General features: G+C 59.8%; 1 protein-coding gene across 1 annotated transcript in view; it reads left to right on the forward strand.

Annotated features, from left to right (window-relative positions):
- PEPD (peptidase D) overlaps positions 1 to 21,698 on the forward strand; it is a 118,875-nt gene extending 97,177 nt beyond the window's left edge. The window contains exons 12-15 of the mRNA XM_005893914.3: positions 9,188 to 9,336; positions 17,159 to 17,343; positions 20,544 to 20,735; positions 21,172 to 21,698. Of these exons, the coding sequence (XP_005893976.1) occupies positions 9,188 to 9,336; positions 17,159 to 17,343; positions 20,544 to 20,735; positions 21,172 to 21,309 (664 nt within the window). The 3' untranslated portion in view covers positions 21,310 to 21,698. The remainder of the gene's footprint in view (positions 1 to 9,187; positions 9,337 to 17,158; positions 17,344 to 20,543; positions 20,736 to 21,171) is intronic.
- Positions 21,699 to 24,011: the final 2,313 nt, after the last annotated feature.

Consider the following 24,011-nt stretch of genomic DNA (forward strand, 5'->3'; position numbering starts at 1 on the left):
AAACCCACCCAAGCCCAGGGTGCCCCCTGCCCCAGGGCGCCCCAGCGCCACTGGCTGCGGTGTCCACTCGCCTGGGGTCAGTAGCTGGGTGGGATGTTCTGGCTCAGGACCCTGTTGGCGGGAGCCCCCCTCAGGCTTCTGGGAGGAAGCAAAGCCTCCGGGTTCCCTCTCTGAGCCTCAGTCTACTGTCTGTCGGTGGAGATGGCATGCAGCACTTGGCCTGCACGGGGCAGTGGCGGGGACGTGTCAGGACCACAAGTGCTGGTGGACACACGCTCCCAGGGCCTGAGCCCACAGACGGAGCGACAGGAGCACGCAGAGGGGGACACCAGCATGGTCACAAAGGTCACGGCAACCCTGCTCACTGCTCACTGCACCCCCAGAGAGTCTAAAGCCCTTCCTGGTGGGGGTCAAGGGCGTGCAGCAGCCTGGATGGGGTTCTGGCCCTGCCTGACACAAGGTGCCACTCGTGATGTAGATCCTCTCACTCTGATCCCATGAAGTGGGTGTCTCCCCCTCCCCCCACCACGTGTAGCGGAGCCACTGAGACAGAAGGAGCGTCCAAGTGCAAAGCCAGAGGGATTTGGGGAGGGGTCAGCTGCCTCCAACTTGACTCAGCTGGAGACTAAGGAAACAGGGGGAGCGGGTGCGGGGGGCATGCCCCCTGGGTCACTGGTGGCCCCAAAGGGAGACCAGCTGGTGTCTTCAGGGACTCATGCCTCCTAGAATGTGTCCTAAAGCTTTTGACTCTGCGGCATGTTCCTGGCCAAGCCAGGACGTGGGAACCCAGCCCCCTGGCAGGCAGAGCCCCGGTCGCACAAGCAGCCACAGCTGTCCCTGTGGAGGGTCCTGCGCCAGGGCCGTGTGGCTCCGAGTCTGTCTTCTCTGTGAGTTCACATAGCCCAGAGGAAGTGGTTGCTTCTCCTCTCTCTCTATATGTCCCAAGAGAGTCCTCACCCTTGAGAGGCTTGTTCCAGCTGTGTTCTGGGGGCGCCTGGCGCACTGGGGCCTGGCTGACTAGGGGCACCGTGCACCAGGCCTCCATACATCCAGACGCTGTGTCCCCGACCCTTCTGGGCAGCGTGTGGCACCCGAGTCGCCTGCCACTTGAGAGTCAGGAGTGATCCAGAGAATCCCACAGATGTTAATGCCAAGCCCAAATGGGCGATTTTATTTTTCTAGTGCTAACTTTGAAATGTAGCCAGTAGAATAATTATGAGTTTATTATAGTCAATTTATTATGCAGCATTTAGAACAACATGTTTTGTTGATTACTGCTACTGCCAGATTGCTGGCGGCATTTATAATCCATTGTTTTATTGAAATTGATCTGCCGAGCGCCTACTGTGTTCGGTAAATAATAAATCACTCTGTTATCCCAACATAAAAGTCACAGCACTTCATCGTAAGGTATGAAACCAAAATATGAGCCTGGTGTAGAATTTTTCCTGAACCTGAGTGTCTCTCTCAGCCGTGACTGTTCTCCAGGTGCCCGTCATGTGGTACGCTGTGGGTCTCAGTTCCTTGATGTCAGGCGAAAATGCCCCAGAGGTATTTAACATTTAGGAATGGGCTGTTTGGGGGCCAGGAGCTGATCCAAGGCAGTCGGACTCTGCTGGAGAAGGTGGGGAGTGGATGCCAAAGGGCATCCCTCTCCCTCCAGCCCCAGATGTGTGGCGATGAGCACAGAAGGTCCCTGGTTCAAATGCCTGCTCCCTTCCCCCCAGCTGAGTGATCACCCCTCTGAGCCTCAGTTTCTCCATCTGTCTTTGTGGGTGAGAGCACCCAGCTCCGGGAGGACTCACTGATCATAAGGGTGAGCATGGAGCCTGTACAGGAGGCCTTGGTGGGATTGCTGCTACACACCAGAATTCCTAGAGCCAGCAGCGTGCCTGTGCCCCGAGGCCCGCCTCCCAGCAGTGCTTCCGGACAGAGACTGGAGGCAAGAGGCCCCAGCGGAGCACAAGATGGGCCGGTTTATTCACACAACTCTCGGGTCACGTGGTTGCCTGCTCTGTGTTTTCAGCCCCTAAACTGTCCTAAAGGCGTGTGCCGTGTGGGGCATGTAGCTGGCCAGGGCCGCATTCCACTCCTCTGTCCTTCCGATGCCAGGTGCTGCCTGGGAGCTGGGCCAGGAAATCGGGGCCTGTATGTTAGATGCGCTGGTTCTTACTCCATGTCAGACGCATCACCCAAGAGCTGAGAAGGGGATTTTGAGGACCACTCCTGACACCACACCAGCCCCACCCACCCCCGTTTATCTCAGCTGGATGAGGCCAGGCTTGCTCTGCATGGATCCGAAGGTGTGGGGGGAGCAACGACTGGACTTTGATGCGGCCTCGGGTCCCCACGGGCCTCCCTCTTGGCTGGTTCAGAGGCGCACAGCCTCCTGTGGGGCTACCCGGGGCTTATCTGTCGCCTCTGAGAGCCCTTTTCCTGCTGTGGCCCTCAGGGCTCACCATGAACCCCATCACCAAGTCGCTGCCCTCCTAAGCCTTTAGTTGCTTTGTTTTTATTTTAAGGCAAAAGCAAGCAGACCTTCTAAAACACGGTCCCAGAAGTGTGGTGCACTTCTGATGAACACCCTTCCCAAGCTCACACGGGACCGTGTCTGAAGCCATCAGAAGCCTTCCTGGGTGGGCGCCCCGGAAGACCCCTCCCCACCAGATCAGCCCCGAGCCTGTGGCAGTGAGGTCATCGTCCTCACCGTGCTCAATCGTCCTTGGCTGTGGCCGAGGTCATCATCATCTGAGCCCTCAAGCACTGCCCCGTCCTCCCAGAACCCACCTGGGCTTTCCCTCCCAGAGTCTCCATGGCGGGTGGAGGCACCCAGGGCTAGTGCCCTGCGCACGGGCCAGGGAGTGCCACTGTCCCCAAGGAAGCCATGTACTCAGACTTGGACCCTATCTTGTGCTAGACTCCCTGCCTCCCCCTTGGCGCAGCAGGCACACCTCAGGGGGCAGAGGTGGGGAGGGTCCAGGGTCTGCCTCTACTGGGCTCTGATTTGAAAAACAGCTGAGACACCCCCTCCTCACCTGCCACTGCCTCCTCCTACCATTTGATTAGGAGGCAGGGTGCTGGTTCCTGGGGTAGGGAGCCCAGTGGCCTCCCTCAGAACCTTCTAGATGCCCCAGTCGAAGCATGCTCAGGCCTGGGTTGCCCAGCTGCAGGCAGGATGTGGCTGGTGGATGGCAAGCCGGACCTCCCAGCACTGGCCAGAAGAGGGCAGCGTTGTTTCAGGACATGCCAGCCGGCCAGGCTCATCTCTGCTGGCTGTGTGTGTTCTGTGTTCTGGGGCCTGGGAGCCGGAGGCCGTCCTGGTTAGTTGGGGAGAGGCGTGTCCCAGCCCCACTCAGCAGCCACTCAGCATGCTGCTGCTGCTGCTAAGTCGCTTCAGTCGTGTCCAACTTTGTGCGACCCCAGACGGGAGCCCACCAGGCTCCTCTGTCCCTGGGATTCTCCAGGCAAGAACACTGGAGTGGGTTGCCATTTCCTTCTTCAATGCATGAAAGTGAAAAGTGAAAGTGAAGTCGCTCAGTCGTGTCTGACTGTTAGTGACCCCATGGACTGTAGCCTACCAGGCTCCTGCGTCCCTGGGATTCTCCAGGCAAGAGTACCGGAGTGGGTTGCCATTGCTTTCTCCGACTCAGCATGCTAAGTTGCTTCAAATGTGTCTGACTCTTTGTGACCCCATGGACTGTATAGCCCACCAGGCCCCTCTGTCGGTGGGATTCTCCAGGCAAGAACACTGGAGTGGGTTGTCTGCCCTGCTCTCCAGTTAGTCCCCTGATCATTCCACAGGTTTGATGTGGACTAGACATCAGTTTAAACTGCTTGGGGAACTCCCCCCACCACCTGCCCCTCCATCACACCAAGCCTGGGGCTACAACCTGCATCTCCATCACGGACATCCACCCCCCCACACACACACACAGGCTTTGGGGTGCCTGCTGCTCACTTGGGGCCCAAACAGTCCCCTTGGCATTTCTGGGGCTCCTCTGGCAGGAGTGGGAACAATTCTGCCTGTTCCTGGGGACCCCTTGGTCTGATATGTGTCTGGCATCTGTGTGCTGCTTCCTGGGGGCAGACAAGTCATGCCTGGGTCTCCTCCCCAGCTAGCAGAGGGGCCGCAATGAGGGGTCCCCAAGTCCTCCCTTGTCTTGGTGCCTGAAGCCTTGGTCAGCTTTAGAGAAAAAGTGTTCCCTCCAAGCCCAGCCCAGGGCACCACTCCCCCGACTTTGCTGTCTTCTTAGAGGACACTTCTGGAGAAGGAAATGGCAACCCACTCCAGTATTCTTGCCTGGAGAATCCCATGGACAGAGGAGCCTGGTGGGCTATACAGTCACCAGCCAGCCCCATCCTGAGGAGTTGATAGTCTTTGGGACATGCCCCAGTCCTGGGGGCAAGAGAACACTCTCAGAAGGGCATAGGCCCTGGTGAGCCATCTGTCCAGACCCGTGGCCGTGGCCTTCAGCCTGCCATCTGGGTTGAAGCAGCCTTTGCATTCTAACCCAGTACCACACAAGCAGATACACCCAGGCAGTAACCAAGCGCCCTCACCATGGGATCCGCCCCGTGCTGTCTGTTTCTGCTGCTGCCTCCGCATCCCACATGGTTGACGTCACAACCCACAGTGTGGAAGCCCCAGTCCGGTCAGCCAGGGTGCTCGCAGACACCATGGGACACTGCTTACCGAAAAGTGGAACGAAGCATGTGCTGTGCGCGTGACACCGACTCACTGCCTCCCCCGGCCCCGGGGAGGCCACTCGGCAGCAAGCCCCAGGGTCCCACCCACACACGGGGCCGGGGACCGCGTTCTTCCTGGGGTCGTGGCCCACACTGGGCTCTGCATCTCCCCACATCCTCCGCAGAAAGGTGACAGCAGTTCCATCCAGACACCGGGAGGCCCGCAGCATGTGCCGACTCTGGGCTCCTGGGGCTGGTTGCCTGGATGACTTCCTGTCTACCTGGGCCCCACAGGAGCAGCTGTCCCGTGGCTGGGATGGAGAGCAGGGACGCCCAGAAGGCAGTGGGAAGAGGTCGGCCTGGGGAGTCAGTCCCAGAGCTCCAAGTGGAGGCCTTCATCCCAGGGCTCGGCATCGCACGGAGGGTCTGGCTGGGAGCCAGTGGGTGACCTGTGGGCCTTCTGTGGCCACCACCAGTGGGAAAGTCACCAGTTCACCTTCCTCTCTGTCTCAGGCTGAGGTCTGGAGGGGAAGCAGGAGATTCCTGCAGCTCAGAAATCCCCCAGCCTGGTCCAGAACGCCGACTGGGGCGGGTGCACGTCGGGGTCTGAAATGGTGCGCTGCGGTGAATAGATGTACAAGTGAGTGCACATGCGTGGGCATGTGTGCACTGTGCCTGTCTGGGTGAGAGGTAGCCGAGAGCGAGGCCACAGCCCTGGGGAGTAAACCAGAGCTGCAGCCTGTGTACACAGTGACCTTGCTGTAAAGACCACAGAGTCCCCCCACCAAAACTCTTCCCAGGCCTCATATCAGAGGCCGAACCAGCTCGTAGGTCTTCTGCCTGCGGTGGGGCGGTAGGGCGGAGGGGATGGAGGGGACCTGAGGAGGGCCTGGGTGGGCTGATGGTGGCAGGTAGCCCAGGCCTGAAGTTGCCCGGGAGGAGCCAGCGGAAGACAGAACCTCTCCTCCAAGCCAGAAATAGAACCAGATGAACACATGTGAGGAATGAGCCACCAGCATATTGCTTGGAGATGTGTAATACCTCCCCAGATGGCTTAGATTATCACACGTGTTCACTCGGCCAGAGATGGTAGGGTCCCCGGTGGGTGTCCCCAGGCAGCTGGGAGGAGGGCTCCTCGTGTTCTCTGTTGAGCCAAAGTATGAGCGAATTCTCCGTCATCAGCCTGCGTTCAGAGGACGGACGGAGTGGACACAGAGGAGCTGGGGGAGATGATTTATAAAAGCGATGGTTTTCATCCCTGGATTCCAGAATGACTTGAAATCTGAATAACTAATATATGTAGGAACTCTCCGAGGGAGATTTAAAAACAAAAAAAAGGCAGAGAAAGATGGGGAACTGAGAGTGCAAAAATAGATGTCAGCCCCATGCCCGAGCATCGCTGGGCAGGATGGAGCTGGCTGGCTGGGTGTACACTTCCTTCTCCAGAAAGTGGATGATTTTAAAACAAAAAAATCCAGCCGAAGGTTTCTAGAAGCTGAACAATAAAGCCAGACTGGCTGGGGTGCTCACCCCCGCCTGCCGTGTTTTTGTTTTTGAGAACTTGGTCAGGAGTCATGCCTGCCCCGGGGAAGGGGCCTGTTTTCACTGCTCCGGATGACTCCAGCATTTGGTGTGCTCTTGTGGGCTTCCTGGCTATTTAAATAGTTTAATTTCTGTTTTCCTTTGAGTCCTGCACAGCCTCATAGCACTTTCTGCCTGGGGGGTGCTGCTGCAGGTCTCTTTCTGATGTGGTGGCCCCCAGGAATCTGTGTCCCCACGCCCCTGGCTCTCTCCCATCTGCTCAGGCCATTCCTGGTCCTTCTGAATCAACAAACCACAGACCATTTTCCTTTGTTGCCTCCAAGGACCCCAAGTAAGAATGCTCTGCTCCCCGGGTGAAGTGGGGCCATGGCCCCACGCGGTTCCACTCCCAGGCCTGCCTGCGCGCCGGCCGCGGAGGACGCAAACCCGCAGCAGTGGTGGCAGCCACACGGTGAAAGTGGGACAACCCTGAGGCGCTTGAGGCCGAGTGCCGGAGCGAGCACAGGCGAGCCCATCTCCGGGCTTCCAGCTGCTGGCCCCAACTCGTGACTTTGCCAGGCCAGTGTTCAGAGCCTCGGTTTCCCTGCAGTTTAAGGTTCTGATGTGCTCCGCCCTCCTGGCCAGCTGGTGGGAGGGGGAATGTGCCCCAGGGCACGAGTAAACCTGCAGACAGCTGTCACCCCAACCCCCTGGTGCAGCAGAGTGCCCTGGGGAGCAGATGCTAGGCGTGTCTGCTGGGGCCTCTCGCCCTTGGATCCTTGGCTCCCACACCCGGGCTGGGCGGGTCTCCTCTAGTGAGCCCCAAGTCCCACACACACACATTGGCCCACCCCAGGGTGGGTCCCCCAGAGTCTCTGACCTTGACCCAATCTGAAGTCCCTCTGCCGTCCTGGTGGGCTCTCCCCACCACCACCTGAGAATCACCTGAGTTGTTATCTGTTGACACTGTTTATGGTGTTTTGCAGTCAGAAAAAGACAGGAGATTAAAAAGTGCCCAACTGGGGACTTCGACTTTCAGCAGAGCGTCTTGAGATCCTGAGCATTCATGATTTTCCTTTAGAAACAATCCTGTTTCTGTGGATTCCCTATTGCTGCCGTCAGGCCGCGTGGCCGACCCCCGGCTCCACCTGTAGGGCCAGTTGCTCATGGTGGAGGTCCCCTGAGACAGGCACGCAGGCAGCTCCTGGAATGCAGGTTGAGCCGTCGTGTTTACCATTGAAATTTGAGGGTTTCAGGAAAATAATTTTATTTCTTTATTTTTGGCTGCGCTGGGTCTTCATTGCTTTGAGGGCTTTTCTCGAGTTGTGACAAGCGGGGTCTACTCTCTAGGTGCTGTCCAAGGACTTCTCATTGCAGTGGCTTCTCTTGTTTCAGAGCATGGGCTCTAGGGCATACAGACTTAAGCAGCTGCGACTCCTGGATTCTAGAGCACAGACTCAGTAGTCGTGGCGCACGGGCTTAGCTGCTCCGAGGCATGTGGGATCTTCCCAGACCAGGGATCGAACCCGTGTCTCCTGCGATGGCAGGCAGACTCTTCTGCACTGAGCTATCAGGGAAGCCCAGCATTGGGGTTTGAGAGGCTCTTTGCATGGCAGGTGGGGCTCTGCCTCGGGGCTCCAGTTTTCCAACAGTGGCTGCAGACTGCCCCCCATGGGGCGGAGCCAGGCACAGAGAGGGCAGCGCCACCCACCTCCGCCCCTCCCGACTCCTGGTCCCTAGTTCCGAAGGTACTGCAGGGGCCTGGGCCTGAGGCTGAACTGTTGTCCCCCAGTCTGTCTTGTCACCATCAGCATCATGAGTTGACCCTGACCCCATTATGGTCCAGCCCTGGGCCTGCTGTTCAGTGTCCTGCTGGTGAGGGGACAGGACAGGGAGGCTGCTCATTCTGGGCACCCCGCTACTGTCTGTGGGTGCCCTGGTGAGAGCCAAGCTTGGACCCAGCAACGCCTCCCTCATTTTGTCTTATCTCCGTGTGGAGGGTGTGTGAGGCAGGATTCTCACCTGCCCTTGACAGTAGGGCCAGGCGGCGAGGGTGTGGGAGCCCGGCTCCCCACACTCCGGCCCAGGCCCACGGCTCGGGGCCCTGTCACGGGGTGTCCAGAGGGCAGACCAGAGGCCCGGCCTCCTGACTCAGCAGCCTGCTGTCTGGCCCAGTGCCGCCCTGCCTCTGCTGACAGGGGCTCCCGGCTCCCGCTTCTCCCTTCCTCCCACACTCTCCACGCCCGCCTCTGTGCCTCCTGGTCTCTGCTCTGTGACCCAGGGATGCTGGGGGCCAGGCAGCCACCAAGTTGGGGACTTGCTGGCCAGGCCCTGGCAGAGCACACTGCCTCTCACCACCACCCAGCAAGGAGAGGACCATGCTCCTTGGACCAAGGGGACCTCAGAACTAGAGCAGGGCTGTTGGCTGGGTTTTCACTGGGGCCTTTGGGGCTGTGAGAGCTGGGCGCTGCGCCTCAGCCCACATCTTCTGTTAGGCAGGTGCATCTGTCCTGAGGTCCCATTGGGCTCCCATGAGCATTGCCCTGTGGCTGCGGCTGTGCCCATGCTGGGTGCAGGGTGGCCCCTGAGGGGAGGTGGCGCTGTCAGAGTGCCTGTGTGGAGGCCAGGTGGCAGGTGGGGCCTGGGGATACCTCCACACCTCCCTCAGGGCGTCCGCACAGCCAGGCATCCAGGGGCCTGGCCAGCGGGGGCCGTGAGGGTGTGGTGTGTGGGCAGCCACGTTCCCCCCAACCTTCCTGCTCTGGAGCAGGAGCCTCCCGGGGTGCCCCTGGGTCCTTTACTGCTTGCGCACCGTGAGGAGACAGCAGGATAGGAGGGCCCCACACTGCTGTCTGCACAGGCCGTGTTGCAAGAAGTCTCTGGTTCAGCGGCCTTAGGTGCTGGGCAGGACGGAAGCGTGGCTGAGAGGGCGCGGGTGCCCCCGGGTGTCCCACCGGCCTCATGCCCACTCTCCTGGCAGCGTGTTCGACATGGGCGGTGAATATTACTGTTTCGCTTCTGACATCACGTGCTCCTTCCCCGCCAACGGCAAGTTCACCCCAGACCAGAAGGCCATCTACGAGGCGGTGCTGCGGAGCTGCCGGGCCGTCATGAGCGCCATGAAGCCAGGTGAGGGCAGGGGCGGGGCCTGGGGGGAGGACCACCTGGCTTGGGGATGCCGGTGGCCAGGGGGCGGGGCACCTCTGAGAAGAAGGGCCGGCGCTTTGCAGTGACCTGACTCTGTCCCCACCTCTCACGCTCAGCCAGTAAGGCTCCAGATGCTAGCAGGCCCCCAGCGCCACTCCTGGGAAAGGGGGCTGGCCACTAAGCAGAGACAGGGCTGAGGGGGGTCGGGGAGCTCAGCCCGAGGCCACCCCCTGTCCCCTCCGACCTTCTCCTCCTGCACATCTCCCTGTCCACACTGGCCGCTGGGATGTCAGCATGTCCTCTGCCCTGTCGCACAGCAGCAGCTGCTCCAGTGAGAGCTTAGCAGTGTGGACACTCGCCTGTGGTTGGGCGTGGAGCACCCTCACTTGGGGCTGCGACTGGGTGGGCAGGAGCTGAGTCTCTCTCTGGTGTGTGGGGAATGATGAGCAGAGGCTGTGGGGCCATCTGAGGACCTGGCCTGACAGGCCTTGAAGGCTGGACTCTGAGTTCATAGTGGAATCGGGGACTGTGGGGGTCAGATTTGTATTTCTCCATGGAACTTTTACAGTCAGTCCCCAACACACGAACCTTCAAGTCGTGAGCTCTCAGAGATGCCAGTGTGCGTGCGCATGTCCAGCCACTCAGATCAGTTCACGTGTCTGGCATTGTCTATAAAAGTCAGGTACCTAAGCTAACTTGGTCGGACTTCACGAACACGTTGTCAGAACTGAAGTCATTCGTATGTAGGAAATTTACTGTATTTACAAAGGGAAAAAGAAGGAAAGATCCTGAGCCCCTAAACTGTAAAGGCCCCCGAGTGTGGCCCTTGAGGGCCCAGAATCTGACAGCTCAGCCTGGAACCCCTGCCGCCCCGTTTCCAGTTGTTGCTGGCCGGGTGCTGCTTGTGAGGGTTCGTCAGCGGCTGCCGCGTTCAGAGGAGGCAAACTGTGAGCGGGGCTTTCCGGATGCCCCCGTCCAGTGCTGGGGAGCCAGGGAGGGGTGACAGGCCCGCACTCTCACTTGTCCGGCGGGAACAAAGCCTGGTGATCAGATGAGTCCAAAGATGAGGAACTCAGATACACCCGAAAAAGGAGACAAGGAAGGAAACCTGAAAGCTCAGCTCGGGACAGGTGACCGCATCTGCAGGACTGGCCTGGTATAGCAGCTGCAGAAGAAAACAGCATCTTGCGCTGTTTAAAAAGCAGCAGTTCTCTCTAGGTAGGGGTTAGTATGGACACTTAGTTAGTTAGGACGGACTGTTGCATAAGGACAGAGCAGTGCAGAAGGTGGGGAATTCACAAAAGGTGATAAAGAAGAGGGCGAGGGGGGTGAGAACATGGATTCACAAGTGCTTGTAAATCCATGGGGGGGAGGGGCAGGAAGGGAGCCAGACAGACAGACTGGGTGGGGCATGGCGGGGAGGGAGGGTGCTCACCGGGAGCCTTTTATACTTTCTGACCTTTAAACCCCGGTACATGGCACCTGTTACCTGTAAAACTCCACCTGTGTGGAGCCATCACCCCGAGTAAGGGGCACCATCTCCTCCTCCCCTGATATCCTTGCATTACCCCAGGGAGAGAAGGAGTAGAAGGTTCTGTTCAGCTTTGAACATTGGTTGTTTAAGTGATAAGCGTTTTACTTGCTGCAAAAGGTTTGGGCTGGTGAGAGTGCATGGAGGTGCACGGCCCCAAGACCCTGGTGCGCCCACAGCCCATGGCAGATCCCTCCAGGAGCATAAAGGGACCTGCATGGACACGAGCCTGGCTCCAGGCTGTGCTACAGAGGGTGGAAGGCTGCTGCTACACTCCACACTGGAGACTGGGGCAGGCAGTGAGGCTGAGGCATGGCAGTGGTTGTGGGCAAGGTTGGCGGGATGTTGAGCAGGTCGGGATTTGGAAGGACAGTGTCTCTCCTGGGGCTCTTTGCTTACCTAGGAGCTCCAGGCTTCACACTCCTGGCCCTGCTTAGACCCATCCTTGTGCTGGGACAGGGCGGGGGAGACACCACCCACCCACAGGCAAACCTGCTGGGTCCTGGGCAGGATCTATGTGGCACCTCCCCAGCTGGTGTCCTGGCCGACTCACTCGACCAACAAAGCCACCCCACTTCTGCTCAGAAAGTGGCCAGGTCCACAGGCCAATCCCCAGGGCCTGTGGGGATTGCACTGAAAAGGGTCTGGTGCATGGTCCCAGCACCAGGGTCCTATGGGACTGCCTGGCCATGTGACTTTGGGGGCGGTTACAAGGCTTCAGGCCCCGCCAGGCCAGACTCAGCCGAGATGGTCCCTGGGGACTGTGAGGCAGGCCTCCCCCGGCACACAGCGGGGCACAGGCCTGGCCTGCACTGGGGGCCTCGAGGTTCCTGTGGCGGGGGGGATGGAGCAGAGCCCCCAGCGAGCCCCCCACCCCACAGTTCAAGACTGTGACACACTGTTCCCTGGGGGTCGCATGCCAGGAAGGCCTGGCAGGCCAGGGGTCCTGTGCTCACAGAGCTGCCCTCAGAGTGGGGTAGGTCACCTCCCCATAGTAGCACAAAGGCCGTGGCCAGGTCAGCCCCGTGCCCGGTCCTAGCGGAAATGCCCCTGGTTTGTGGGCTTGGCTCCTGGGCCAAGACAAACACCCTCAGAGACTGTGTGACTGCTTCCTGCGCCTTCCAGGGACGAGTGAATAGAGACAGCCAGGGTCACAGCAAGATGCCCAGAGGAGAGGCAGGGGCCAGTGCTTATGCACACAGGGGTCCTGGGGTACAGCTCCGGGACTGAGGGAGGCAGGCCAGGGGTCGGCGGCGGTGGGGGGAGTGTCCCACCCTGCCACTCAGACGCAGCCTGGGAAGGAGGGCTGAGCTCGCTCAGAGGCTGCACGAGAGAGCAGCAGGGCCGGCCAGGCAGTGGTGGCACCTGGGGGAAACACCACCCTCACCGGCCCCATGGTGAGGTGGGGGGTGGATGCAGCGGCCACGTGCCGGCTTCTGGCCCATGCAAGCAAATCTCTCCAAAGCTTCCACATCAGGGCAGGCGCCCATCCTGGGCCGGCCACCTGTCTCCACGGGCTCCCATGGGCTTGCTGATGGGACACCCAGCCCCCATGAGAGGAGGAGGTGCTGTGGGCACGGCGGGGACCAGAGCCAGTGTCTGAGCTGGCCGCCGGACAGGGCAAGGCTGTTCATTCTGCAGACTCTGGTCAGGGTCCCTTTGCCAGCTTTGCCTCCCTCCCTGGTGGGGGCAGGGGCTGCAGTGTCTGGACTCCCCTGAGGCCTCGCCTTAGAGATGGTGCAGGACACAGAGGCCCAGCAGGCAGAGATAGTGGGACAGCATGCCGTGCAGACCAGGGGCGCCCTAGGGCAGAAACCAGCACAGCCAGGACTGTGCTTGGTGAAGGCCCTGTATCCCCCTCTGGCCTGAGAGAGGCCCCTCTGCTGGCCAAAGGGCAGTGGGTGAGTTCCCGCCCTCCCTGGCCTCTCTGCCAGGGTTTGGGGTGGGGGGCCACACGGGGACCGTGTGGGGCGGTCATGCTTAACTCAGCATCGTGGCGCCGGCTGCCCAGGCGCGTGCTGCCCCTGCCCTTCTGCAGGGTGAGTGGGTCCCACGAGGTCTTGGCAGCAGGCAGGGCTGTGTGGCGGGGTGGGCTGGAAGCCCTCCGCCCCGCGCCAGTGTGGCCTGCCAGATGCTTCCTTGCAGCCCACGGGGCCTGCCCTGGGACCCCGGCCCTGAGCCTTCCCTCCTGCACCCCCAGGGCCTGGCGCGCGGTCATCCCCCGAGGGCCATTGTCTTCGGATGAAGTGAGCTCTTTGTCTGGATGGGCTGTGAGGATGTAGCTCAAGGGGCTCTCCGCTGCCTTCCCGGCTCGGCTCCGGGCCTCAGAGCCCCCAGGGCTGTCACGCTCTGGGCAGGAGGCCTCAAAGCCATGATGGATGCTGCTGAGGCTCCCAGGAGCCAGGCCAGGCAGCACGCCCAGCAGGCTCCCGGCCCATCAGGGGAAGGTGTGGTCCGATGGGGCCAGGTGGGCACAAAGACCAGTCGGTGACTTGAGGCTGCTCGGGATACGTAGTGGGGCCTAGGCACCAGGACTCAGGTCCCTCTGACCCAAAAGGCAGGTGGTACAGTGCAAAATGCAGATGCCGCCTTGCTACCCTGGGCCTGAGTGCACAGAGGAGCGGGGTTGGGGGCACACGTGAATCCTGGGTCCATCAAGTCATAGCACTGGCTGCGAGAGAGCCACAGGGAGGCTGGGGCTCCCGGTCAGGCCATGTGGTTGTCAGACTTGGAGCAGGGCATTGGCCCTGCCTTCTCAGGTTTCAGAGACCATTCCCTGCCTAGCTCGGGCAGCAGAGGAAGAGGCAATCGGGGAGGGCTTCCTGGAGAAAGCCTCGACACAGAGGTCCACGGGAGGCAGGGGAGTGAGACTGGGAAGATGAGGTGTCCCAGCCGAGAGAATGGCAGGTGGAAGGCACAGGGGCACCTCAGGAGTGGGTGGGGGTGAAGCTGGAGAGGGAAGCCAGGCCAAGGAGCTTGGGGCTCAGTTCTCGGGGCGGGAACTGGCCTGGTCTGACCCGTGCTCCAAAGAGATGGCCTGGTGTCCCAGCCGTGTACAGGAGGCAGCTGGGGTGAGGAGTGGGGAGGAGACCGGCAGGGGTCCAGGAGAGGTGGGGGCCCATGGAGGCGTCGGGGTCAGGAGAGGTTTTGGGAAGAGAGGATGAGATTCGGTGCTTGCTGGTGGTGGGAGGGCAGGCAGGGCAGATGACCCGGTCTCTGCAGTGTGATCCCTGTGCAGTATCCCTAGTGTGAGTAGGCTCGGGGGAACCCCAATCCTCCTGGCCAGGCCTGTGGGCTCAGAGGTGCCCACGGGCTGCAGAGGCCAAGGAGCTGGGGCGTTGGGGCCTTAGGCGGGCAGGGAGACCCTCTGGCCTATGCCCACCCCTGCAGCCTAGCCCAAGGACAGTAACCTCCACTCATTTCAGGGGCCCCTGCCCTGGCCGTGGGTGTCGTAACCACCATCCGGGCCAGACACTGGGGCCAAGTTGCTGGAGGTTTAATCACTGTCACAACCCTAACCACACACAGGCAGAAACTCCCACTCCCAGCCAAGAGAGCCGTGTGCACGGCCTTCCCCAAGGGCGCGCAGGCGAGGAAGACTAGAGGCGCCGCGGGGACCGCCGGGGCCTGCACGTCCGGCCCCCACGAGGGGCCGCGAGGACAGGAGGGGAGCCGAGCTGCCAGCGCGGAGCTTGATTTATACCTGATTCCCCCCGCTGCCTGGGCCCAGCCGAGACCGCAGCCCCGCGCTGTGGAAGGTAGCCAGGTTTGAAGTCAGCCTGCTTCCCGGGCCTCTTGCTTGGCGACCCGAAAAGGCCCTGCCCAAGAGAGATGGAGCCGCCCTGGGGCATCGGCCCTTCCCGGGTCCCGGGTCCTGGGGGCCAGGCCGAGTGATGGGAGCGGAGTTCGCAGAGTTACTTGGGGGCTTACTCTTAGGCCCTGGGCAGGGGCGGGCCTTAGGAAAGAGCGTGCTGCACGCCCACCCCTAGACCAGCACCCGCTCTGCCAGGCTGTGCTGTACCCTGGAGAGGCAGCCGCCCTCCTGGTGGAGAGACCCTAGAAGCAAGTGAGCATACTGTGCCCGGAACAAGGTGCAGATTGGCTGGGACAGCAGAGTGATTGTGATGGGGGAGGTCACTCCAGGAGGGGCTGATGTGTACGCTGAGACCTCGAGCAGGAGGGTCACAGGCCAGCCGGCTCTGGAAAGGGTCTGCCGTGCAAGGACCTCAGTGTGCTTCTAAAGCAGGGGTCCCTGGCCCGAGGAGGGCAAGGTGGGTGAGTCGATCTTAGGAAAAGAGCGGTGGCCGAGGCTGGGAAGGCTTGGCTTCTGCCCTAGGGACGCAATGATCATAAAGGGTCGAACCTACGGTCTGACTGGCCACAAGTGATGGATGAACAGTGGCAGTTTTGGGAGCTTAGTGAGCCGGTCCCGAGTAGATGCCAAAGCCTCTACAGCCAGCTTCTGCAGCCAGTGTCGTGGCTTTTTGACAAAGGAAGCGTCTGAGGCTCCCGGAGGTGAAGGCCTGCCTAGGCCACACAGCATGTGAGCGGCCTAGCTGGGACCTGGTTATCCAGGTCTCTATTTCAGGATGCCAAACCATCAGAGAAAAGCTCCCCACGCTGGCTCCACCCCAAGGAGTGCAGACCCAGCCACCCATGGCGACGTGGTCGTAACCTGGTCTGGACTCCAGACCCCAGGATGCCACACCCACTTCATGGGCCGGGGCAGATAGAACAGGGCTGGACTCCAAGGAGGCTGTGTATCTGGACAAGACTGGGCTTCCTCCACCCTTGGCCTCCCTATGTCTTGTGCCGGAGACTAGCCACTGCCTGGTGATCGGGGTGCAGCACCACCAGCTCAGACCCTGGGTCCTGGGGGTTCAGGAGGTTGGATCAGCCCCAGGCCTCTAGCCAGCTCGAGACCCCAAACATGGGCCCACCGTCTCTGGCAGGATAGGGGGACACCTGGGGGACTGGTGCCCAGCAAGTGTCTGAAAAGGGAGGGCCTGTGTCTCATCTCCCTCTACCCCTTGGGCCCATCATCTGCTCCCTGTCAGCCCCAGAGGCTCAGATCCTGGTGGCCAACCCCTCACCAGTGCAGTCCAGCAAGGCCCCTTGGGGTGTGGAATCCTAGTGCTCCCCTCTTGGAGCTGAGATCATCGGGGCATGGCTGAGCAGCCCCTTGGGAGCCAGGGTAACGCCCCACATGGAGGGGCCACAGGGCCCAGCCCTGGCCACCCTCTCTGGGTGCAGGTCCCACCCTGTCCTCCTGGCCTTGTTCGTCCCAGGGCCGCTGGCCTTGGCTGGCACATGGCCTGCCCCCAGCTCCACCCTCGTAAGGTGGGGCAGGGAGCATTGCCAGCCTAGGTTCTTGTGCTCAGTTTGAGCACCCGGTGCCGTTGCTCTGTGGAGGCCCAGTGGGCAAGGCGGCCGCGCCCCAGTGACAGTGAGGCTCCTGGAGGCTGCTTCCTGAGGGCCTGAGGCTCCAGCCCTTCAGGGCCTCCCTGGGGGCCAGGCGGCTCCGAAGAGCCTGCAGTCCTCAGAACTCGGTGCCTGGGGACGCTCTCCATGGTGACCTTTGCCCCAGAAACATGGGGCCGGGATGAGTTTGATTAGAGCCCAGGGTTTGGACATCTGGGCAACCACAGAGATGGTCACCTGGTGCTGGTAGCCACAGGGCCACAGACCCCTGCCGGTTTGCCGGTGAGGCTGTGGCAGCTGCACCTTCACCCCAGAAACCTTTGCTCCCCATAGCAGCTCCAAGGATGATTCAGCCCCCCATGTGGGGGTGTGCAAGGACGCCCCTCCCCCACCCCCACCTGAGCCTCCGTCTGGGGCTCACCGAGGCTGCCCCACATCAGCTCTTGGGGGCACGTGCTTTTCTCCTCCTGATGCCAAAGATTTTACTGGGCTTCCAGGGACGGCGGAGCCTGGTGGGCTACTGTCTCTGGGGTCGCACAGAGTCGGACACGACTGAAGCAACTTAGCAGCAGCAGCAGCACAACGGGAGCTGGGCCCCTGCGGGTGACCGTGGGTGAGAGGAGCCTAGCCCCGAGGGCACAGTGGAGAGAGAGGAGGGGTCTCAAGTCCAGAGCTGTGCTAAGAGAGCCCTGCCGGGGGACAGCCTGGGCCACATTGGTCTTGCCCCTCGCCTCAGGCTCCCTGGCCTCAGCCAGTGCAAGGGCTCCCTGTGTCCCCCGCAACCTTGCCCTGGGAAGCTCTGGCCAAGCTGCCAGAGGCCACAGCTTATTGCAGCCTCCTTCTGAGCCCCAGGTGTCTGGTGGCCCGACATGCACCGCCTGGCCGACCGCATCCACTTGGAGGAGCTGACCCGCATCGGCCTCCTGACCGGCAGCGTGGACGCCATGGTCCAGGTCCACCTGGGAGCCGTGTTCATGCCTCACGGGCTTGGCCACCTGCTGGGCCTCGACGTGCACGACGTGGGAGGCTACCCTGAGGTCAGTGTGGGCGCGTCGGCCCCAGCGGCCTGCCTGTGGGCTGAAGCTGGGCCTGGCCCTCCCAGGGTGGGGTGGGGCTCCGGGACATGGCCGCAGTGTAGGGGGACAGGCAGGATGAGAAGGACTGGGCTCTTGGCAAGGTCTGCTGCCCCTCCTCCCCCTTCACTCAGGGGTTGATCCTGACCCAGGTCACTGCCCCGATCCCCCCCACACCCAAGGGCCCTGGTCCTTACATGAGGGCGTCTCCCCTGGTGGCCACCTCCACAGAACCTGGCGGGCAATGGGTGTGCTCTGCACAGGGCCTGGGGCCGCACGCTGGGGGCAGCACCTGCCTTGAAAGTGTGCAGTGCACGGGGTCCCCAGAGGGCCATGGGAGCCCCGAAGCTGGGTCTCAGTGATGGGCTGGCAGTGCACCCGTCATGTGCTGCCTCTGGCTTCATTCATCAGGTGTGATGAGGCTCCTCAGGCTGGTGGCCAATCCATCCTGGGACGAGCTGAGCCCAGCGCCCCTTGCAAGTCCTGCCCCACCCTCTCCTGGTACAGCTTCTTTCCCCGTAGATGCCTGGGCCAACAGGGCCCCCATGGCCTCCTCGTCTCCAGGAGGCATGCTCGGCGGGACAGGGAGGCTTGTGTGGGCATCTCCAGGCCAGGCTTTCCCCTCCCCCTCCTACTGACCAAGCCTCGAAAGGACCACCCAGACAAAGCTTGAGGCTTCAGGAGGCTCTGCCGGGCAGGTGGCTGCAGCCTCCACAGGCCTCTGGGTGGGGGTGAGCTGGCCCTGCCGTCTGGCCGGGTGCCTGAAGCACAGGGGGGTGGATTATGCAATCGGTGCACGCCCTGGGGCCCACCAGCCAGTTAGCCAAGATGGCTTGGCCCCTTAGCTGCAGGGTATTTTGAAAGCTCTAAGAACGATTTTTTTGGGGGGAGAAATTGCTCAAGAGAAGCATTATTATTCAATTATTTTTTCCTCAAGTGTAAACAGTTAAATTTGGAGAAACAAAATCAGTTTGAATTTCCTAATTTCTGTCCATCACACTGTGCGCAGGGAGCCAAGAGCAGAGCCTTCCAGACATTGTTAACTAAGGTTTGTTATTCATTAGTCGCCAAAGCACTTTTTTTCACCAGAGAAAATTGGCAGCAAACTGTTTTCATCTTTTCCAGTAAGCGGTCCTTTGTGCTCACGGAGTCTATTCTTCTGACAGATAAACATTGTGGAAAAAATATGGCTTTTCCTATAAAAGTCATTTGTTTTATTTCAGGCCTACAGACACATCTGGGTCTCCTCTGCCTGGAGCCCAGTGCAGTGGAGGCCCCGTCAAGCCCTGAGCCCAAGCGGAAGCCGGCGTGGACCCGGCGTGGGCAGGGTCCTCCCACTCCCAACAAGGCTGAAGTCCCCAGGCCTGAGGGGCTTGGCCTCTCCCCTTCATGGGGTCTTCTCCCAACTCAGCCCCGCCTCCATCCTCCCAGCCCTGATCTGGCTGTCCTTGGTGAGGCCTATAGGGCAGACTCCTGGGAGCAAGTGTTCTGCTATCCCTTCCATTCACCCCTCACCTCCAGTCTGACCAGTGGTCCTGAAATCTGGAGAGAAGGCCGTTTGTACAAGTTTGAGCAAACCCCCCACCCTTGGCGCAGTTCCACAGCCACCAAGGAGATCAGGGAGGTGAGACCTCGTCAGCTCTCTGCCTCCGCCAGGCCCCTGACTTTGACAGCCTTGGAAAGAAAGGGTTGGCTCTTGGGGGCAGCATGAAGGGAAGGGAGGAGAGGGGCTGCCCAGGGGGCAGACGCAGGCTTCAGATAGCAGGAGATAGGCGCCTGCTACCCAACCCCCAGCGCCTCTCGCCTGAGCACAGGGACCCTCATCCCAGACTGTGGCCTCCTGCGCCCCCTGCCCTCCTGCCCAGACCCTCCAGGCACATAGTACTGTGGGGTCAGGTACCGCACCAGAAGGGCGACTGTGCCCAGGGGTCACAGGGCCTTGGTGTCCCCTCGTCACCTCCATCCCAGCCTGGCTCACACCTGGTCAGGGTGGCCGTGCACACAGTGCCCCGCTGTCCCCGCCCTCGTGGAATCACGGTCACAGCCTTCCCTGCTGTGCCCAGCCATGGATGGAGGCTGAGCCAGCCCGTTTCTGGTTACCTTACATGAACCACTAATTGAAGTCTGATGTTCTTGGCCCCCAAACAGTCAGAAATGACAGTTCCATCTCCAGCAGCTGGGCTTCCAGCGTAGAGCCACGAGCGGGGCAGGGCAAGCTCAGAGGCCGACCAGAAAGCATGCCTACTGCCCGCTTGCTCCCAGGCCTTGGCCAAGGGCTGGACGGGTGCCTCCAGGACTTGGGGAAGGCAGGGAGATTTCTGCAAGTGTCCTAGCTGCCACCTGCCCCGTTGGCCACGCCCCTGTGAGCGCTGGGGGAGAGCTGAGAGCCAGTCCCACGGCCCAGCGGAGGCCCAGCACATGGGCGTGGTGTGGAGCTGCCCCGTGTGCTCCTCGCGGCCCACACCCCCAGGCCATGCACACGGGCTGAGTGCATCTGTGCACACACGAGCCAGGGCTGGTGTCCTGCTGACAGCACCTGTCCCTTTTCCTGGAAAGCCACGCGGAAAACCTGGGCCTCGGCTTGTAGGGAGCCAGGCCCAGCACTTCAGGGCTGGTTTCCACTCTGCCTGGAAACCAGCTGCCTGGAAGAAAGCTACAGCCTGGGAGGCCCTGCAGCCTCCTAAGAGCTTTTTTGGCTTCACAGGTTTGGCTTCAACTGCTCCCCTGGCGGGGAGAGGGCCTGGGTGGGGCAGCCGGACCCTCAGCCAGCCCCCTGGGTCAGCAGGGGCAGCATGCCTTGGGTGTGTGCACAAGTGTCCGTGGGGCACAGTTCTAGGGGTGACAAGGAGCAGGAACACGAGAAATCTGGGGGAGCGTGCAGAGAGCAGAGGGCTTTATCTGAAGGACCGTGGACGGCCCAGCAAGTCCGAGTCTGGGCTGGAGACCCCCAAGGTCACAGAGCCTCCTGTGGCTCCAGGGGGACCCAAGGGGCCAGAGCCAGGCCCCACGTGTAGATGCCTGCACGGACAGGGGCGGGTGTCCTGCACGCTCGCCCGTTTCCATCTGTCTCCCGCTGAGGTGGTGGCCCTGGCCTGGGGCTGCACCCTCCTGGGTCCCCGCTCACTGCCCTCTCCCCTCCCCCCGCCCCCCACCCACCTACCCAGGGCGTGGATCGGATTGATGAGCCCGGCCTGCAGCGCCTGCGCACGGCCCGGCACCTGGAGCCGCGCATGGTGCTCACCGTGGAGCCGGGCATCTACTTCATCGACCACCTCCTGGACGAGGCCCTGGCCGACCCGACCCGCTCCTGCTTCTTTAACCGCGAGGTCCTGCAGCGCTTCCGTGGTTTTGGTGGGGTGAGTGCTGATTGCTCCCAGAACGCCCCCTTCCCTTCCCCCGACACCTGTCACCTCTTTGTCCTCCAGGACAGGAGGCACAATCTTGACTCTCCTCACTTGAGAGACACCTGGCCCACCCTTTCTCATGGTCTGTCACCGGCCCTCAACACAAGTGACACAGATTCCTACAAAACCCCTGCCCGGTCCAGGGACTGCCACCCATCTAGCAGGGGGCAAGCCAGGGTAGGTGGGTGGAGGAGCATATGTCCTGTGGGAGGCTCCTTCTGCCCAGCAGCTGCCCACAGCGGCCTTGAGGCCAGCGCCCCATCCTGGGCCATGCTGCCCACTCCACAGAAAGGGCTCTTCCCACTCAGCCTGGAGCTGTCGGGCCTGATGCTCAAACCAAGCGCGCCAGAGCAGCTCAGAGATAACAAGTGTCCATCCTTCTGACCAGGTCCGGATTGAGGAGGACGTTGTGGTGACTGACACTGGCATGGAGCTGCTGACCTGCGTGCCTCGCACGGTGGAGGAGGTAGAAGCGTGCATGGCGGGCCAGGACAAGGCCTTTGCTCCCTTCTCTGGCCCCAAGTAGAGCCACGGGTGTGCCCCGGGGTAGGGGGCTGGGCCCCAGCCTCGCAAGTTGCCTCGTGAAGGGAGGCCTGCTGATCAGCCCCAGTGGTGCTCAGAAATCACACGTGACATCATCAACCTTTGATCATACCCAATATGCTGTTTCCCTGGAGAAACTTTCTTACTACTCTTCTGTGGGATCACACCCTTCATCTAAATGTCTTTACTTTGCTTGAATATCAGTGGCTTTTTGAATGCTAATTTTTAATTATCGCATTATTTTCAATAATCCCGTTCTCTTTACTAGCAACTAAATGTGTATTTTGCTGTCATTTGTATTCTGCTCAGGATGTTTTCTCTCAAAATCAATACACAGAATGGAATTTGCAATAAAAGATTTCCTAAAATGGACCTTTGTGCCCATACCCGCCCCCCCCATTCTTTTTTCCCTTTGCAGATGAATACACGCTTAGACCTGGGAAGTGACCCTGCAGAGCCCTCTGGGGGCCCGAATGTGTAGATGGGGTTGTCTTGCCTCTGCACAGGTGCAAAGGAGGACCGTAGCATAAGAAGCCTTTTTGATATGGGTGGCATAGTGGTAAAGAATCCACCTGCCAATGCAGGGGACGCAGATGCGGGTCCAACCCCGGGGTTGGGAAGATCCTCCAGAGAAGGGAACGGCAACCCACTCTGGTATTCTTGCTGGAAAATCCCATGGACAGAGGAGCCCGGTGGAATACAGCCCATGGGGTCACAGTCGTGACTGAACACGCACACATGCACTGCCTCAAAGCTGGATTCCCGAAGTGGCCAGAACTGTGTAGCACTTAAAGCACAGTTACCTGAGAACCTGAGACTTGTAGACTCCTTGTCCTTGGTCTCCTTTTCATGTGAGGTATGCTAGTAAAGCCAGCATCTGTTTGAGACACTGCCGTGTCAGGCAGCACCATGGCAAAGGTGAGCTCTCTCGTTCCTTCCACGTTTGCCGAGTCCATTTGTCTCCCATGAGTGGAAGCCCACTGGCTGAGCTCCACTTTGAGGCACTGGAGCCACCCGGGCCATCTGGCTCAGTCCCTGCCAGTGGCCAGACACCTGGCCTTCCTCTGCTTGCCCAGCCTTCCCACGGTCCCCCAGACCCACCCCCACTCTGCAGCCAGCTTCTAGAATCCTGCACACCATCCCAGGCTTGTCTCTGCACATCTGGGAGTTTCTGAGCCAAGATGAAGGGCAGGTGAGAAGGACAGATGTCACAGATGAAACCTTGACAGGATGGGGGAAACCATAGCCCAAGCCAGAGACTGTTTTTAAGTTATTGAAGAGAGGAGTACAAACTGATTCCTTCTATGCCAATAATAAGAAAGTGCTTGTGATGTGGCCTCATTAAAATAAAGCAGTATTCGTTTCAAATCACTATTTTTATAAGATTTGTAACATCCAGTTTTTAAGGTTTCCTGCTGACAAGCAGATTATGATTATTCATGATATTGAGCATTTTGAGTAATGGCTGTCTTTCTGAGGGTCAGTTTGAGTTTGCCAAATCGTTCTCACCCCCAGCTGTACCTGCAAGCCACATTCTAAGCACAGGGTTTCAAGTTCCCCCCACCCCCAGGATAAAACCAGTTAAAATTAGGTTGGAACTCTTAAGTGGACATTTTAGTTGTGTTAACTGAAAAATACATCTTTCTCCTTCCTCCCCTTTAGATGTTTTAATACCAAACCTGCCCATTTCACATAACGTTTGCTCTGATTATCAAGCAAGTCAATAAAAAAGTTCAAGGAGAAATCTCAGTAACTAACTGCTCTTCGTCCCAGAGGGACAATGGGGACAGAAATGGACCTTGGACCCAGGTGGGCGAGTCAAAGGGCATTCTTTGCAGTAGGACTCAGGAACACAGTAGTCACCTACTTCGCCCCACGTTTCAGAGGCTGCGTTCAAGTCCTAAGTCTCCAGGTTTTGCAGAAATTTGTACAGCTTCAGAAATTCATTAGAGACTGTTCCACAAAGCCATACAGTGCCAAAAAGCCTTTCCAAAATCCAGGAAAAGTCTAGGTATTCATTCAAGAAATGAGTATCTCCTATACACCAATGTTGGCATAAAAACAAGACCTCAGCTCTCAGAGCCTGGAGTCTCAGAGACTTCTCCTTAAACATGCACAAATAGATTGTCTCAAATGCTGAAAAGTGCCAAGAAGGAAAGTAGAACAAGATTGACTTTGCCTAGAAAGCCAGGGGCCTCAGATAGAAGAAGGGTAGGAAGTGAGAAGTAAGAGGGATGAAGCCATTGCAGAGCTGTGCTAAGGCGGCCGGCCCTGGGGTAGAGTGCTGAGAAAAGCCCTGTCGTCAAAGCAAAGTGATGCGATGATGCAGGAGAGTTGGGGCAGGGTGGTGGTAAAGGCAGCAGGAGCAGACCCACATCCCAGGGAGGCTGGGTCTCACCGAGTGTACTGGGGAACCACGAAGATCTGGAAAGTGTGGAAGATTCCGGGGAGACCAAAGCCAGGCCAGAGAGGGTGATGTCTCCTGCAGAAGGTGGGGCAGGGGAGGTGAGGCCGGGGAAGTCCGGAGACTCAGGAGGCAGAGCTGAAAGGTGGCGATGTACAAAGGCATCTGGTCCAATAGCTGCTTCCCAGGAAGCAAGTCTTGGGTAAATGGGCTGCAAACAAGTGTGATGTGTGACGCCTAACAACTCCATTCTCTTCCAAGCCCTGTTCTCTGGACACCCC

This window comes from Bos mutus, chromosome 18 (genome assembly GCF_027580195.1).
Source record: "Bos mutus isolate GX-2022 chromosome 18, NWIPB_WYAK_1.1, whole genome shotgun sequence".
NCBI classification, from domain to species: Eukaryota; Metazoa; Chordata; class Mammalia; order Artiodactyla; family Bovidae; genus Bos; species Bos mutus.